Source organism: Leptonychotes weddellii, chromosome 5, assembly GCF_054177405.1.
Source record: "Leptonychotes weddellii isolate Sample4059 chromosome 5, ASM5417740v2, whole genome shotgun sequence".
NCBI lineage: Eukaryota > Metazoa > Chordata > Mammalia > Carnivora > Phocidae > Leptonychotes > Leptonychotes weddellii.
The window spans coordinates 91,907,801-91,923,238 of record NC_138373.1 but is presented as its reverse complement, the minus strand read 5'-3'; the positions used below and the strand labels follow the sequence as shown (position 1 = coordinate 91,923,238).

The 15,438-nt window shown below is 36.6% G+C and overlaps 1 protein-coding gene across 5 annotated transcripts in view; it reads right to left on the bottom strand.

Annotated features, from left to right (window-relative positions):
• Window positions 1–3,870: 3,870 nt before the first annotated feature.
• The window catches only part of FGD4 (FYVE, RhoGEF and PH domain containing 4), a 133,005-nt gene continuing 121,437 nt past the window's right edge, over window positions 3,871–15,438 (bottom strand). For all 5 annotated transcript variants that reach the window (XM_081821473.1, XM_081821474.1, XM_081821472.1 and 2 more), the window contains 5 exons: window positions 15,132–15,224; window positions 14,706–14,831; window positions 10,440–10,580; window positions 7,089–7,229; window positions 3,871–5,687 (listed from right to left, as the gene is read on the bottom strand). In XM_081821473.1, the coding sequence (XP_081677599.1) occupies window positions 5,430–5,687; window positions 7,089–7,229; window positions 10,440–10,580; window positions 14,706–14,831; window positions 15,132–15,224 (759 nt within the window). In that variant the 3' untranslated portion in view covers window positions 3,871–5,429. The remainder of the gene's footprint in view (window positions 5,688–7,088; window positions 7,230–10,439; window positions 10,581–14,705; window positions 14,832–15,131; window positions 15,225–15,438) is intronic.

The following is a 15,438-nucleotide window of genomic DNA, read 5'->3' as shown; positions in this document are numbered from 1 at the left end:
TGTATACTTTTTCACATTGGCGTTAACTCTAAAATTCTGGTAACATACTTTTTCAAACTGATCAGTCAACAATTCCAAAACCCAGATAACACTTATTCAAAAATATCAGTCAATTGTCACTCACAAAATAAAATGCTAGTTTGGTTAAAAAAAAAAAAAGTTTTATATACAGACATGATTGCTAATGAATGGAGACCCTCTCAGGTGATACATTCCAACATCCACATAATATGTAATATATAATGCAATTCTGTTATCATAATGGTCCCCAAGACTATTGTGTTCCTTACCAAACCGATATATATATGTATATATATCTCACTCTATGTATTTGGTATTCACTTATTAAAATATGCTACAATGAGATTTCTTGATTTAATTTCTCACTAAACGTACCATAACAAATTTTAGGAAGAAGTATACCATCATGTAACTCCCAGTGACCCCAATGATTTAAAAACTATCTTGTAGAAGCCATGTGCTAGTTCATCTCAAAACACAGAAAAGACACAGCATTCTGCCAAATGCTCAGTCCAAAAAGTGGAAAAACCATGATTGACTTTAGAGGATTTTTTTTTACCTCAGTAAACAGTGTAGAAAATGGCCCATTGGTTGAAAGTATTTTAAGCCTAAAGGAAAAAGTAACTAATGGAGAAAGGCCTAGGTGCAACAGATCCCATCAGTACGCAATTACAAAGATTTCTATTTTATAGTTCATATCCCTTCTGCTGTGTAAGTATTTTTCTCTTGTCTTAACATAACTTGCTCTGATCTGGTGATCAGCAGTCTCTTTCTGTCCACCTCTCTGTTCACTCTTATTTCAGTTCCTAATTTTTTATTCCTCTTTACTATATCAGTAAAGAAAGTAATCTCATGAAAACATGTTTATGGGGCACACATAAGAATGAATTGTACTAAAAATCCACGTAAATAATTTATGTTAAAATATTTAAGTTAAAAAGAACAGTTTCTATAAAAATGTCATTCCTATGGAAAAACAATTGGAAATCAACAATGTTTTTACATATATACATATATGCATAAATTCACAGAAAGGGTTTTAAAAGTGTATCTAGTGGTCTTTATATATCATACTCATTTTCTAAATCTGAAGAATCTATAGTAGATAGTAATATGAAAATAAAAAGCAATTTGATTCTACTAAAATTGGATGAGAATGAAGAAGTAACACGATCCACTATTGGTGTCAATACAGTTCTAGAGAATAAGAACTGGTTAGCCACAGTTTTTATATTAATACATTCTTGAAGAATACAAAATTGAAGAATGAAAACATTAAGACATTCTTGCCTTTTGAATTAATTTTAGCTTATAAATACCATGTGCTTAATCTTAGACCCGCTAACACGAACATCGTATGATGTAGGAAATTTAATTAATCTTTTATTCTGCATTATAGCAAGGATACCTGCAAAAAATAAGACCTTTGTTCCTTAGAAGCTTATTTGCTCCTGTTGGTGCCTTTTCCTCTGGATATATCTAGTCCAGAAAGATCATTATTAGAGTCATCGCAGACAATATTCTCAAAATAAGAACTTAAGGCTTTAAATATAATCAGAAATGGGATCTAAAATTTGAAAGAAAAAAAACACCTACCTTGTTTCCACAAAGTAGACAAGAAAAAGTAAAACAGAACTGTGAACTCACAGAAGTTTTTAGAAGGCATCAATGAATCTTTAACAACCCTGCAGTACAATGAAGTTTGTAGTTTATATACTTATGACTACAAGTACTCTTTTAAAAAATCCAAATGTGTATTTATATATGGGGACAGGGCACATTTAAAAGGTTAGTTCTTATAAAAAGTTTAGTGATTTTTTAGGTTGGAGTATTTGTTTTTTAATTGGGGTAGGTCACCCAATGAAGGTAAGTACACCAACCTGTATGTGGTATTAAACTTCATGGAAAATGAAATGTAGCTTGATAAAGTAGTGCAGATGTGCTTAAATCTCTCACCCTCCATACCCTTTGCTAAAGGAAAAATGCTTTCGACGGTTATTTGAATCCAAGGAATAATGCCCCCCCTTCCCTTCCCTATACTCAGCAATTTGAGTTATAGTATCATTTCTAAAAGTAATTCTCTATATCCTTGTGGCGAGGGGCATTCATATTAAAATTTCAGTATAAAAACATACCCTGAAGAATTTTATTGCTTGCATACATGATGGCATTGTAGATGCCATTATTACAAAAGTGGCTGGTGGCATTTTTCATTATTGAGTCCCATTTAAAACCTGGAGCTAAGTCTGCACTACATTTCATACTTAATATACCAAATGGTAGACTTTCAGTAAAAGCAAAATTTAAGTTTAAAAAACCGGAATGTTTTGTAATGAATAGCAGTTTTTATCAAAGAAATATTTTTTAAGTTTGGAGAAAGGGCACTTTAAAGAGGACTTGGAAAGCACCAAATTAGGGAAAATGAAGAATAAAGCCTATATGGAATGTTGGTTCTAAGAGGAAAGCAATCACAATTGGTTTTTTTTATGTGCAATTTGTCGTGACTGCTCAGGTGTCTCGGAAACCAAGACATGCGACGGTTCTTGAAACCAATCACACTTTGACGTCTTTTGGTTTAGCTGGATGTTTACTAAATGCCTGCCTAAGAGTATTCCCTTGCCTTTCTCCAAGTAAAAGCATTAGTGATTCTTTATGAGAAACACAGGTAAGGTTGCCTCAATGCTTCTCTTTGTGCTTGAATAAAGAACACGGGGTGGACCATGAAAGATGGTAACTGGATAACCAGAAATTCTCTTCTAGTACTATTATTTCTAATTTTTTTGAAAAATTGAAGAGCCTGACAATATTCTTTTTACGTATTCTTTTGATAATCTGAATTAAATAACATTGATATTTATTGAGCCAAAACTTGAGTGTATCCATGTTACTCCCATTGCAGGAGAACAATTTATGATCGGCAGAGTGAAGTCTTCTCACGGTTCAAATAGTTTTCAAAAATAAGCTGGCTCATAAATCTTCTAAACTGGCCCTTACGTTTCCATTGCTCTATTCACAATTTACAAAAGTCATGTTCTCCTGATAATCATTCCACGTTTTTATTGCTTCTCTTTTTTGGAGATTAAGAATGCTAACGTATCATCTACAGCTATCGTGTAACTGTCTCAAAAGCCACCCTGAATACATATGTTGTACAGACACACACACCACCCCCCACATGGTTGGCAACTGGAAAAGAGAAGTAATCTAACATTTCTTTCAGTCTGTCCCTGATTTGATAGGGCCTAAGAAGCTACGCCTTTATCTCTTTCTGATTCCAAATATTTGGTTTAATATTAATGATCATGGGGGCACCTGGGTGGCTCAGTCGTTAAGCACCTGCCTTTGGCTCAGGTCATGATCCCAGAGTCCTGGGATCGAGCCCCGCATCGGGCTCTCTGCTCAGCGGGAAGCCTGCTTCTCCCTCTCCCACGCCCCCTGCTTGTGTTCCCTCTCTCGCCGTGTCTCCGTCAAATAAAGAAATAAAATCTTAAAAAAAAAAAAAAAAAGATCATGGCTGGCATTCCTTTATATTATAGAGGAAGGCAATCTAATTGTGTCAGCCATAATTAGTTTACCTTCTCCTTTGGAGTGGGGAGAAAAAGGAGAGTCTTGAAATATTTCTTAAAACGACAGGCCTGAATAAATGTGTGGGCTGTCTCAAATTCTGAGTGAATCCATTCTACACTTAAGGTATAATTATATTCTCAAAGGCCAAGATAGTAGGGTCGTTCTTGGGGATTTCTAGATTTCTAGCAGACTTAGGCATTTAAAAGTGATGATGTTTGGGGCATAACAGGGTAAATGGGGAAAAAAACTAGTTTGAGAAAAAGAGTAAGTTAAATAGCCAACTTAATGTGAGATTTTAATCACAACCACAATATAATGAAGAGCAGCCTTTGTGACAAGAAATCATGTTTTGACTATTAAAAATTCCCCAGACGACAGGGGGAAAAATGCTCAGACTCTCTTCAAACATCTTGTACCTCCCAAACCTGCCATTAAAATATTGCTTTCATTATTGTTTTCCCCTCCTCTTCTTCACTGAGGTGGTTTAAAGAGTTGAACATAAACTTCCTCTAATATCTATGTATCTGCCCCTCAAACACAGGTTATCACATATGAATTTCATTTCCCCTCTGACAAAGGAATAGGCCCACAGTTATCTTAAGTGTTAATTATATATAGTCCTCATTTAACCATGCTGAACGGTCTTATGGAAAAGAAAAACATCACAATAAATGTAGTTTCCATATGTCCCAGTTCTGTATAAAGTCAGGTATCTTGTACAGTTTAGGTTTCTGTGAACATTTTTGCACATGCTGATGTTAACTGCTGCAACAATTGCAGGATTGTGAAAGGTAAAATAACCTGTGTGACTTCGACCATCCTAGTGGCCAAAGTGTATTATTATCTCAAAATAATCAAGACTGAAGCATTAATTAAACCCTCATTATAAATTTAAATAGGTATTATTAGCACCTTCAAAGAGAGGCACTGTTTTAAATAGGCACAGAACAAAAAAATAGTACTTTAAAAATACTGTTGGAACTAATATATCCCATGCCACATAAATTACTGCTTTTTCTTATTATAAAAATATCAATACCCTTAGATGTCAATCAGTTAAACATAAATCACCAAAAACATTTCTGAAGTTTAGAACATTGTTCAATTCCAAGATAAAACATGCTTTATATTTAAAAAATAAATTAGAGACAAATATGAACCTAAAGCTGAAGAGAAAAGCATGTATAATATAATTATATTCATATTTAATACTTTATACACATAGTTGCTATATTCTTGAGATATTTTCTTCTTAGGAATATTTCTACAAAAACAAGTATTATCTTTTCTTAATAAGTTGAAAGTTTGAACACCAACAACTTGTCCTGTTTTAAAAGAACATACATTATTTATGTAGCTTGAGCTTTATAAACTAAATTAAATAAGTTAATACAATAGCCTAAACTGTCCCTGTATTTTTTTTTTTTTTTTTTTTTTTTTACCATGGATCTATTTTGGCAACATGGAGGTATATCTTTCAAACTGTTACAAGTCCTACCTGTGAGGGAGAAGACATGGAAGGACCTTAGATGGAAGTGGCCTATTCTAACCTGATAGTGATAGAATCCACTGATACCATTTTGTTCAAGACAAAAGTACATATGCAAGGAATAGCTCATTAAAAGATGCTCCATTTTCACATTATTTCAAACTTTTATCGGTAGAATGGCTCTGCACATCAGTTTCACTAAGAGTACAGAAACGTAGGAAAATAGTCCCCCAAAAGATGCATTTATGAGCCTATATTTTTCAACATAAAGTGCTAAGAGATGAATAAGGAGGGCTGGGAATGTCTTGAGCTGTAAATCTTGAGACCTCCACATCATGGATGGTCCTGGAGTTCAGCATTCTGATTTTTTCTTAGGTTCAGCATGATCATCCAAGGTGGTTGGAAGCTTGTTGGGACCGTCTGGTGTCTCACCTGTGACAGCTAAAAAGATGATTTTCAGCCACTTCTGTTTCAGTTCCTCACTGTCTGCAGCAAAGCTGTGCACAGACTTGGACTGGGTCAGTTTGAAACTGTGGGGCAGGTCTGCACTCTTTGGCAGATCGTCCACAACATAGCCGAGGAGTGGAATGGTGGCCTGGGCTCGGACATCCTAAGGAAAAAACATGGTACACAGGAACGTAAGATGTATTAGCTTGCTATCTGTGGCCCTTTGTGATCTGGCTCCCACTAAACCTCTTTCTGTACCACTGTTCCACACAGACTCGTGCTGTTAGCTCTCCGTGGACGGAGCCTGTGATCCAGTCCTTAGCATACTGCCCAGACGTGAGGTCACTGAAAATGTAGGCTGAATGAATGAGAGCAGACACCTAAATCAGCTAGGATTCACTGACCCTACACCCCACGCCCTCTCTGTGAGGGAGTCCATTCAGCTCTTTGTTCAGATGAAAAGGGGAAAGAATAATAGTTATCTTACTGTATAAAACCAGTAAATGTTAATGATGATTTGATTACCAAACACAGTTTTATTTGGTGATCCATTCATTCGTGCATCAATGTATGGACATGAAAAGGGTATAGGAAAAACAATGAAATAGAAGACAATATATACCTTGGTATTTTAAGTTTATTTTTTATTTTTTTAAAAGATTTTATTTATTTATTTGACAGACAGAGAGAGCATGACAGAGCACGCACATGCACAGCAGGGGCAGAGGGAGAGGGAGAAGCATGCTCCCCACTGAGGAAGGAGCCTGACATGGGGCTAGATCCCAGGACCCTGGGATCATGACCTGAGCCAAAGGTAGATGCTTAACTGACTGAGCCAGCCAGGCACCCCTTAAGTTTATTTCTAAAATAAAATTTTACCTGCCCTTAATGTAGATATAGGCTAAAATACAACAGGTACATTTAAGATTTTATCTATTTCCAGGTGAACGCAGGTGTTTTTCAAGCACAACACAGCCCACTGTGCCTGGTGCTGGCTAGAAGCTAAACCTGCATGTCTGTTGCTCCCATAGATTTAGTTCAGATCCATGCATACATGGTTCTCAAAAACTTGTTACTGGACAATGAAAATCTGAGGTTGACTTAAATTCCTTCCTCTCAAATTCCTTTTTTTTTCAGGTATCCATCCATTCAGGAAAAAAAAACCCAAACCTATAATAATTATTTCCCTTCATCAAACAGGCTCCTTCTCTTCCTTGCATCTCCCTCTGCTTCACCACCGCTTCCCATGCCCCTTCCTAATCCAACTCATCCTTTCTCAAATCACTGAATAGGAATGAGAGGAGGGGAGAAGGCACATGATGCACAGGATGAAGAAACTATGGGCTATATCTAAAAAAAAAAAAAACAGTTAAAAAAATAAAAATCAGTTTAAATAAACTTGAATTTTAGTTACTAATTATTTTTCAATTGTAATGAAAGACAATGCAACTGTCTGAGCTCTCTCGTTCTGTTGAGGAGAAATGGAAGGATTTTGAGTTCAGTGTCTATTCGCCTCCCCCTGCCCCAGGACCTCCATCTCTTCAGAAAGATACAGTTTAGATACCTGGGGGGCACCGTACATGTACAGCACAAGAGGGTCTTGTTTGGGGATCACACACCAAGCTTTCTGCCAAGGTTTTGACTTTTCCATATACTGAAGAAAGCTGCACACTACGCTGTTTCCAGATACTTCTGCTGATTCAATCTAGAAAAATATAATGGAAAGAGAGTGAGCGAGAGAAAACACAAAATGAACCAGGTAGAGAAGTAATTCACCTTAAGGAAATATTCATAAAGTACAATATATTCACATAAAATGTCTCCTGGGAATGTCCAAAAAGGGTTCATTGGCAATGATTATTTAAATACTCATCCCTGGGGCGCCTGGGTGGCTCAGTCGTTAAGCGTCTGCCTTCGGCTCAGGTCATGATCCCAGGGTTCTGGGATCGAGCCCCGCATCGGGCTCTCCGCTCTGCGGGAAGCCTGCTTCTCCCTCTCCCACTCCCCCTGCTTGTGTTCCCTCTCTCGCTGTGTCTCTCTCTGTCAAATAAATAAATAAAATCTTTAATAAAAAAAAAAATAAATACTCATCCCTTTCATGAGCAAGGGAAAATATTTTTAAAAAGATTTTATTTATATTTTTGAGAGAGAGTGAGAGCAAGAGACAGAAGCACACATGCACAAACAGGGTGAGGGGCAGAGGGAGAAGCAGACTCCCCACTGAGCAGGGAGCCCAATGTGGGGCTCGATCCCCGGGCCCTGGGATCATGACCTGAGCTGAAGGCAGATGTTAACTGACTGAGACACCCAGGTGTCCCACAAGGGAAAATATTTAAGTGAATTTTAATTCTTTGTATTATCAGACCTCAAATTTAAATAAAGTTAAACATTTACTGACTGCTTGCTATGCAGGTGCTTTTCTTAGTCCACTACGTGTATCATTTCATTTAATCCTCATACCAACACTAAGAAGATACCACTTTCATTATCTATGAGGTTCAGAGATGAAGTAACTTTCCCCAGAGCACACATTTAGAAACCTGCGAGCTAGGCATTTGGGTCTGGATCCAGAGCCTGACCTTTTAACCACAATCCTGTACCAGCTTCAACTGCGTAACAGTGCAATAGCAAAAAGGCAAATACTGACCAGCTACCTTTGTCCTGGAACCTGAGATAATTTAAAAGTTTTTAAAATGGCAACAGCTACTTTCCAGACCCATTTACAGTTTTCTGCTTTGTCTCCTGATATCTATATCTCTGGTTAAAAAGGGAATAAAACCATTTGATTAAATGATAGATTTTATTATACACCTTATGGGAAGCGAGTGGTTTCCTTCTATTTTCAATTGCTCTAATCCTTAGGGTAGTGCTACTCAATGCCATCCACCAAATAGTGCTGGTTCAGACTGTTTTGCTACCCATTCAAGATAAAGCTCAGAAAGTAAGAGTAAGCACTCAGAAACTTTTAGAGCAATTGGACTTTGTGATGACATGCAAGCAACGTGATTATGTTACAAAAATATTGAGCTGTGGTGGTTTGGAAATAAAACTGGCCCTTCATCACAGATAGTTTAAGAAGCACTGGCTGGCAAACTAGGGCCCACCAGCCCACCACCTGTTTTTGTATGGCCTATGAGCTAAGAATAGTTTTTATAGATGAACATTTAAAATCAATTTGATGACAGTGAACACTAACTCTGGACTCCAATTAAATAAATTGCTACCTCCCCTACCCGCAAAGAATTCCAGTCTTATTACCATATCATAAAATATTATACTAAGTTATTACTCAATTTTGAATTTTTCTAAAAAACTGTGAAAATGTTTTCTTTCTTGTTTAGAAGTAATATTCTCAGTTTTTTCTCTTGGCCTGCAAAGACTAAAATAGTTTCTCTCAGAAACTATTCTACTGGAAAAGTTTGTTGACTTCTGGTCTGAAGCACATAACAAACTCGTTGGCAGGAAGTCGGTTTCAAATATGTGTGTATTTGTGTGTGCAGGTGCACATATATATATTATCTTCTACTGATGGACCTCACATGATATATTTATTTGATTAAATATGTTAACTGGTAACTTGTCCCCCAAGTATAGGTTTTTTGAGAAACTATCTAGAGTTTTTTTTTTTTTTTTTTTAAAGATTTTATTTATTTTTTAGAGAGCGAGCGAGAGAGAAACAGCATGAGAGGGGTGAGGGTCAGAGGGAGAAGCAGGCTCTCAAGCAGCAGGGAGCCCGATGTGGGACTCGATCCCAGGACCCTGGGATCATGACCTGAGCCGAAGGCAGACGCTTAACCATCTGAGCCACCCAGGCGCCCTAGAGTTTTTTTTTTTATTTCATAGATACAGCCTGAAATTCATCCCTTAACACAAGTTATCTGACTCATTGTATTATGCCAGTTTTGTCAGTTATTGTGTTTAAGTCTTGAGGCCAATGAAATGTGCCTCCACCTTGCCTGCCAGAGAAAGCCCCATTCTGGTCTGCCTACAAGCAACATCTGTACCCTAGAAGAATTCAGAGTTATACTTTTAGCTTGTCAGCCTATACTTTAACTTTCAATGGACACTCAAGTTTAGGATTCTTTTTCAGTTAGCTGAAATGACCTTTGTATGCTTACACTGTATAGATGCAAAATGAATGCTTATTGATTCTTAATAAACCATGGAAATTCTTAATAAACCAAGTACGTCTCTGACTTTAGATACATAGAATTCTGATCATGAGCCTATTTTTCACAGACTTTCCAGGCTATGTTGAACTTTCTGCCACAAAGGCCTTATTACATAATTTATTCCTTATGTTAATGTCTTTTGAGTGTAAAACTCATTTCAGATACATGCTGCATTATAGTTCCCAGGATTGATTGGGAGGTTCTGACTTTAGTATAAAAACATGAGTCGAATTCACTTGCAAGACATTTCAATAATATTTCAATGCAGTTACCAGCTTACTGTCACTGGCTATTAAATGATGCTTTTAATGCAATAAGTTGGTAGACATTCTCAGGTAATAAATACTTTAATACGAATTTTAATAATTTCAAACAGTGGTTTTTGAAGCCAATATGATAAAATTGACAGAAAAGCTTTCCTATTAAAATATATACTATAAGTCGGGCACTAGAAGAGACAATTAATACTCTAATATTTGACGATAGCCACCTTCACAAAACCAACATTTCACTCTCAAATGCATGTGATTAAAATACAGCACTTGTCCCTCTTCTTTCTATACAACTAAATAATCCCCAAATTCAGCAGGATAGGACAAAAGTATGAATCTTACTTATTCTTCAAATTGTTAAATATTAAGAGAAATAACAAAATATGCTATTTGTATTCTTCAGGGTTAAAAGACAATTCTACATTCCTTGCATAAAAATTGAAAAGTTATCAAACATTTAGTATTCCATACCTCTAAAATTCCTTTTCTTTTTTTTTCTTCACTGTCTGTGAATCCGCTTATTATTTGATAACAGTCTTTACAAACTTTGTTTAATTTTCCACCATCGTACTCAAGTTGAGCTTTGTAATCAGAACACTTCCAACAAACCACCTTAAATTAAAAAAAAAAAGAAGAGTGAATAATCATAAAGATTTGAGCAATAATCACTTATAGTAATAATAAATAAGAAAGAGTTAAATATTTAACACAAGTATATACTAGACTAAGAATACCCTGTGAACGTTAGGAGTATATATCATGGTATTATAGTGCTGTTGGTGATGGGCTGTCCTTGTTCACCCTTTGTCTTCCTCACTCTAACGGCAGGAGATCTTCAAAGGCTTGCTTGGTCCTTTGAAGGACTTTTACCCTTCATACTTCTGGATGTTTCGTCAATATACTCCCCAAATGAACTAATGATCTTGATCTTCCCTGCCTCAGATCTCTCCTGACTCACCCCACCCCTCCCAACCCATTCCCTTCTGTGCTCCCTATTGCAGAAAATAGCACAGCCATCTAACCAGTCAAGGCAAGTCAGAAACCTAGGAGTCATCAACACCTCCCTCTACTTCGCCCCATAGAGTCACCATATTACAAAGTCCTGCTGATTTTATTTCCTAGATATTTTTTCAATCTATTTTTCTACATCTTCCTTCCAAGTCCAAGCTACCAATGTCATAATTTGGAGTATTACAGTCTCATGACTGGTCCTTGTAGCATGCTTACTGGAATTCTTACTGGAGCATTCTCTAGCCTCTATTTTTACACCCCTCCAAGCTATTTTCCAAACAGCACCAGATGCTGTCTTAAACATGCTAATCTGATAGGTTTCCTCTACTTAAAATCCTTACAGTTTTCCCTTTGCTCTTGGATAAAGAGCAGATTCTTCCCCATGGCCTACAACGTGCTTTATGATCTGCCCCTCTTGCTCTCTGTAACCCCTGTGACACTGGCTTCTTAGAGCCCCTGAAATGTCTCTCATCTCTGCTTCAGTGAATTAACTCTTGTTCATCCTTCAGATGTTGACTCAAATCTCACTTCAAGGAAGATTTCTCCAACTTCCAGAATAGAGCACTGTCTCTTGTCACCATGCTACTGAAGTTTCCTTACTTTTCTTGATGCACTGATTAGTTTTTAATCATATATTTGTGTGATTATTCACTGTTTATGTTTGTAAACCTCCTTGTATATTTTGCTCATAAGGCACCCAATGAACATTTACAGAATGCCAATAAATGAATGAGTACAATGCAAATGCATGTTACTTCTTAGTGAATAGTATTTTTTTCTGATTATTATAGGATAATTGTTAGAAAAAAACCTTCGAATTTAAAAAAATTATCTTCTTGGCCATAGCAACTTCTTACTAGATGTCTCCTGAGGCAAAGGAAACAAAGGCAAAAATAAACCTTTGGGACTTCATCAAAATAAAAACCTTATGCACAGTGAAGGAAACAATCAAAAAAACTAAAGGCAACCGACCGAATGGGAGAAGATATTTGCAAATGACTTATCTGTTAAAGGATTCGTATCCAAAATGTATAAAACTTCTAAAACTCAACACCCAAAAAATGAATAATCCAGTTAAAAAATGGGAAGACATGAATAGACATTTTTCCAAAGAAGACATACAGATGGCCAACAGACACATGAAAAGATGCTCAACATCACTCATCATCAGGGAAATGCAAATCAAAACCATAATGAGATACCACCTCACACCTGTCAAGATGGCTAAAAGTCAGAGAAAGACAAATACCATATGATTTCACTCATATGTGGAATTTAAGAAAAAAAAAAACAAATGAACATAGGGAAAAAAAGAGAGAGGGTCACACCAAGAAACGGACTCTTAACTATAGAGAACAAACTGATCATTACCAGAGGGGGAGTGGGGAGGGTACTAAATAGGTGCTGGGGATTAAGGAGGGCACTTTCTGTAATGAACACTGGGTGTTATATGTAAGTGATGAATCACTATATTATGCACCTGAAACTAATACTATACTGTATATTAACTGGAATTTAAATAAAATCTGTAAAAAAATAATAATAAATAATTATCTTCTTGCTTCTAGAAGCATATTTTTCCTAATTTGTAGTAAACTGTTTATGAACATAAAAATATTAGCAAAACTTTTAGTTTAGGTTCACAGCATGTAAATTCATGATATAGAACTATTCATTGTTTTCTCATAATTACAGTGAAATTACTGTAGGATTTGGAACTAGACACGCCTGCATCTGCACATTCATATCAGCTACTATCTTATTTATTTCGAGTCATATTCTTGTATTTTGGTAATCAACATTCAAATACATTTTTGTTTGTTTACTGAAGGTAAGTCTATCAGTCAATACCTGAAATCATCTCAAGCAAACTCAATGACAGATCAAGAAGTCTTACCCTGGGGGGGAAGAAAGTTATTTGCTATCAACTTGAATTTTTTTTTTTTTTTTAAAGATTTTATTTATGTATTTGACAGAGAGAGACACAGCGAGAGAGGGAACACAAGCATGGGGAGTGGGAGAGGGAGAAGCAGGCTTCCTGCCAAGCAGGGATCCGGACGTGGAGCTCGATCCCAGGACTGGAATCATGATCTGAGCCGAAGGCAGACACTTAACGACTGAGCCACCCAGGTGCCCCTATCAACTTGAATTTGGTTTTTTTTTTTATCAACTTGAATTTGATCACAAAACTGTTTCACTGAGAGAAAACTCAGGACAAAAATGGAAGAATAAATCTGCTGTAAGAGAATAATCTAAAAGAACTCTCAATACGAACTGTTTTGCACTTTAGCATACTAATAATATATTAAATCACAGCACTACAATGCCTACCCTTCTCTGTTTACTCGTTGCTTTTTAGAAGAAAGTATATCATCTTCAACTTGGTTTACAAGGCCATCCAAAATCTGCTATTCTCTCTCTCCTGCTTCATTTCATGCCTTGTTCCTCCTCACGCTTTCTATATGAAACAACTCAAATTGCTGAAAACCTGTCACCTGCTTTCTCTGGCCAGAGGTGTTGAATTTTGTGAGAACAATCCTTGCCAGTAAATGGACTGTGGTCCCTTTACATGCATAACCATAAACCTCTAATGGGCACAGAGCAGTCCACACCTGCTCCTTGGGGAGGCTCACTCCCCTGGCCCAGAGACAACTATTTCATACTGAGCCGTCTTTCTTGACTTTCCCCATCTCTCCACCCCTTCCCCCTTTTCTTTCAGCTGATGACTCTTCCTCATACTTCAATGACAACATAGTTATCATCATACCGAAAATTTCCTACCACAAAATCAAAAACACACCCACATTTGCACCCATCATTTCCTTTTTCCTTTTTGTTATAATGGAGGGAAGTTTCCCTCTCCCATCAGAAGCCTGAACTTCCACTTATGCTATATACATTCCATCTCTTGTCTTCTCAAGGACATCAACTCTTTTGGTTATTATTTACCTCTATTTCTTATGCCACAGTTCCACTTACTCATTGGGCTCCTGCCTCATGACCTCTGGCATCTCAAGAGCAGACCCAACTTTCTCCTATCTCAGGGCTTCTGACATACAGAGCCACTGAACACCTTTCTCACCTCCCTTGGCATGGTTAGCTCTTTCTCACCCTTTAGGCACCAGCTTAAATATCAACCCTTCAGATAGGTCTTCATTTTTCTTTTCTTTCTTCTTTTATTTTAACTAGGGGGAGAGGGAGGGGAAGGGGCAGAGGGAGAGGAAGAGAGAATCTTAAGCAGGCTCCACGCCCAGCATGGAGCCTGACATGGGGCTCTATCCCGCAACCCTGAGATTATGACCTGAGCCAAAATCAAGAGTTGGATGCTTAACTGACTGAGCCACCCAGGCGCCCCAGGGCTTCATTTTTCTAAGTAAAATTGGTTTCAAGTCCTCCTCCATTAACATTATTCTCCATTCTAACTTCTTCATTGCCTCCTTATTGTTTTTATAGTAATTTGAAATGTTTATTTGTCTGTATATTTGACTTTGGTTATTTTCTCCATTAGAATGTAAGCTATGTGAAGAAGGGTATCATTTTGCTTACCATTTTTTCTCCAGGACCCAGCAGCACAGTGCTTTGCACATAGCTGTCATCAAAATTAAGTTTATTAATTAGGTGGTTTATTTATTGAATTTTTTTTTTTTTGCCTTTTCAAACTTGATGATTATACAACACTTATCTAGTTACTAGCAACCTTCATGATCATTAAGAAATCTCACTTACATGTCCACATGCTCGACAATGATGCCTTCTTCTTGTCAGTGCATTGAAAGATTCTTTGCATTTCATACACATCGTTACTTCATTATCTCGGATCCATCTTGGAGCTCTTTTCCCCAGCTCAGCAGTCTAAAAAGGATTCAATTTTAATAGAAAAAAACTGTCATTTCCATCTGTTTATTTACTTACTTATTAAAAAGCATTTTGACAACACTGCTCATATCATGCTTTGAAACTCATGACCTAGAAAAAGAAATAAAAGGTTTAAAGAAGTTTAAGCAGGATAAAAAGGCACTCACTATTGTATTCATGTAAGAATGAGATTTTGTCTAAATAGCCAGTTCCAGCATTGCAAAGAGAAAAGGCAAGATAAGAAAATGATTAGACAGATCTGCAACTGCAAAGAGAAAAGAATTTATTTCAACTTACAGAAACCTCTGAGTGCATGTCATTGTCCTTTGCAATTGCATTTCTGAAGGTTTCATGCCTCTGATGGAAAGCATCAATGGTCTCTTGAAGAGCCTAAAATATAAATGAGATTCAAAGCATACATTAAAATATCACATGCAAATTAATGAAAATGCTTCATCAAACAAACATCTATGATGTAAGAATGATCTTAAAAATTAAATGACCTTGTTCTGATGACAATATGTGTACACTATTATATGTGCATGTTTGTGTACACATACAAAGGTTACCAAAAAACAAAAATAAAAAATAGAAATATGGTTTA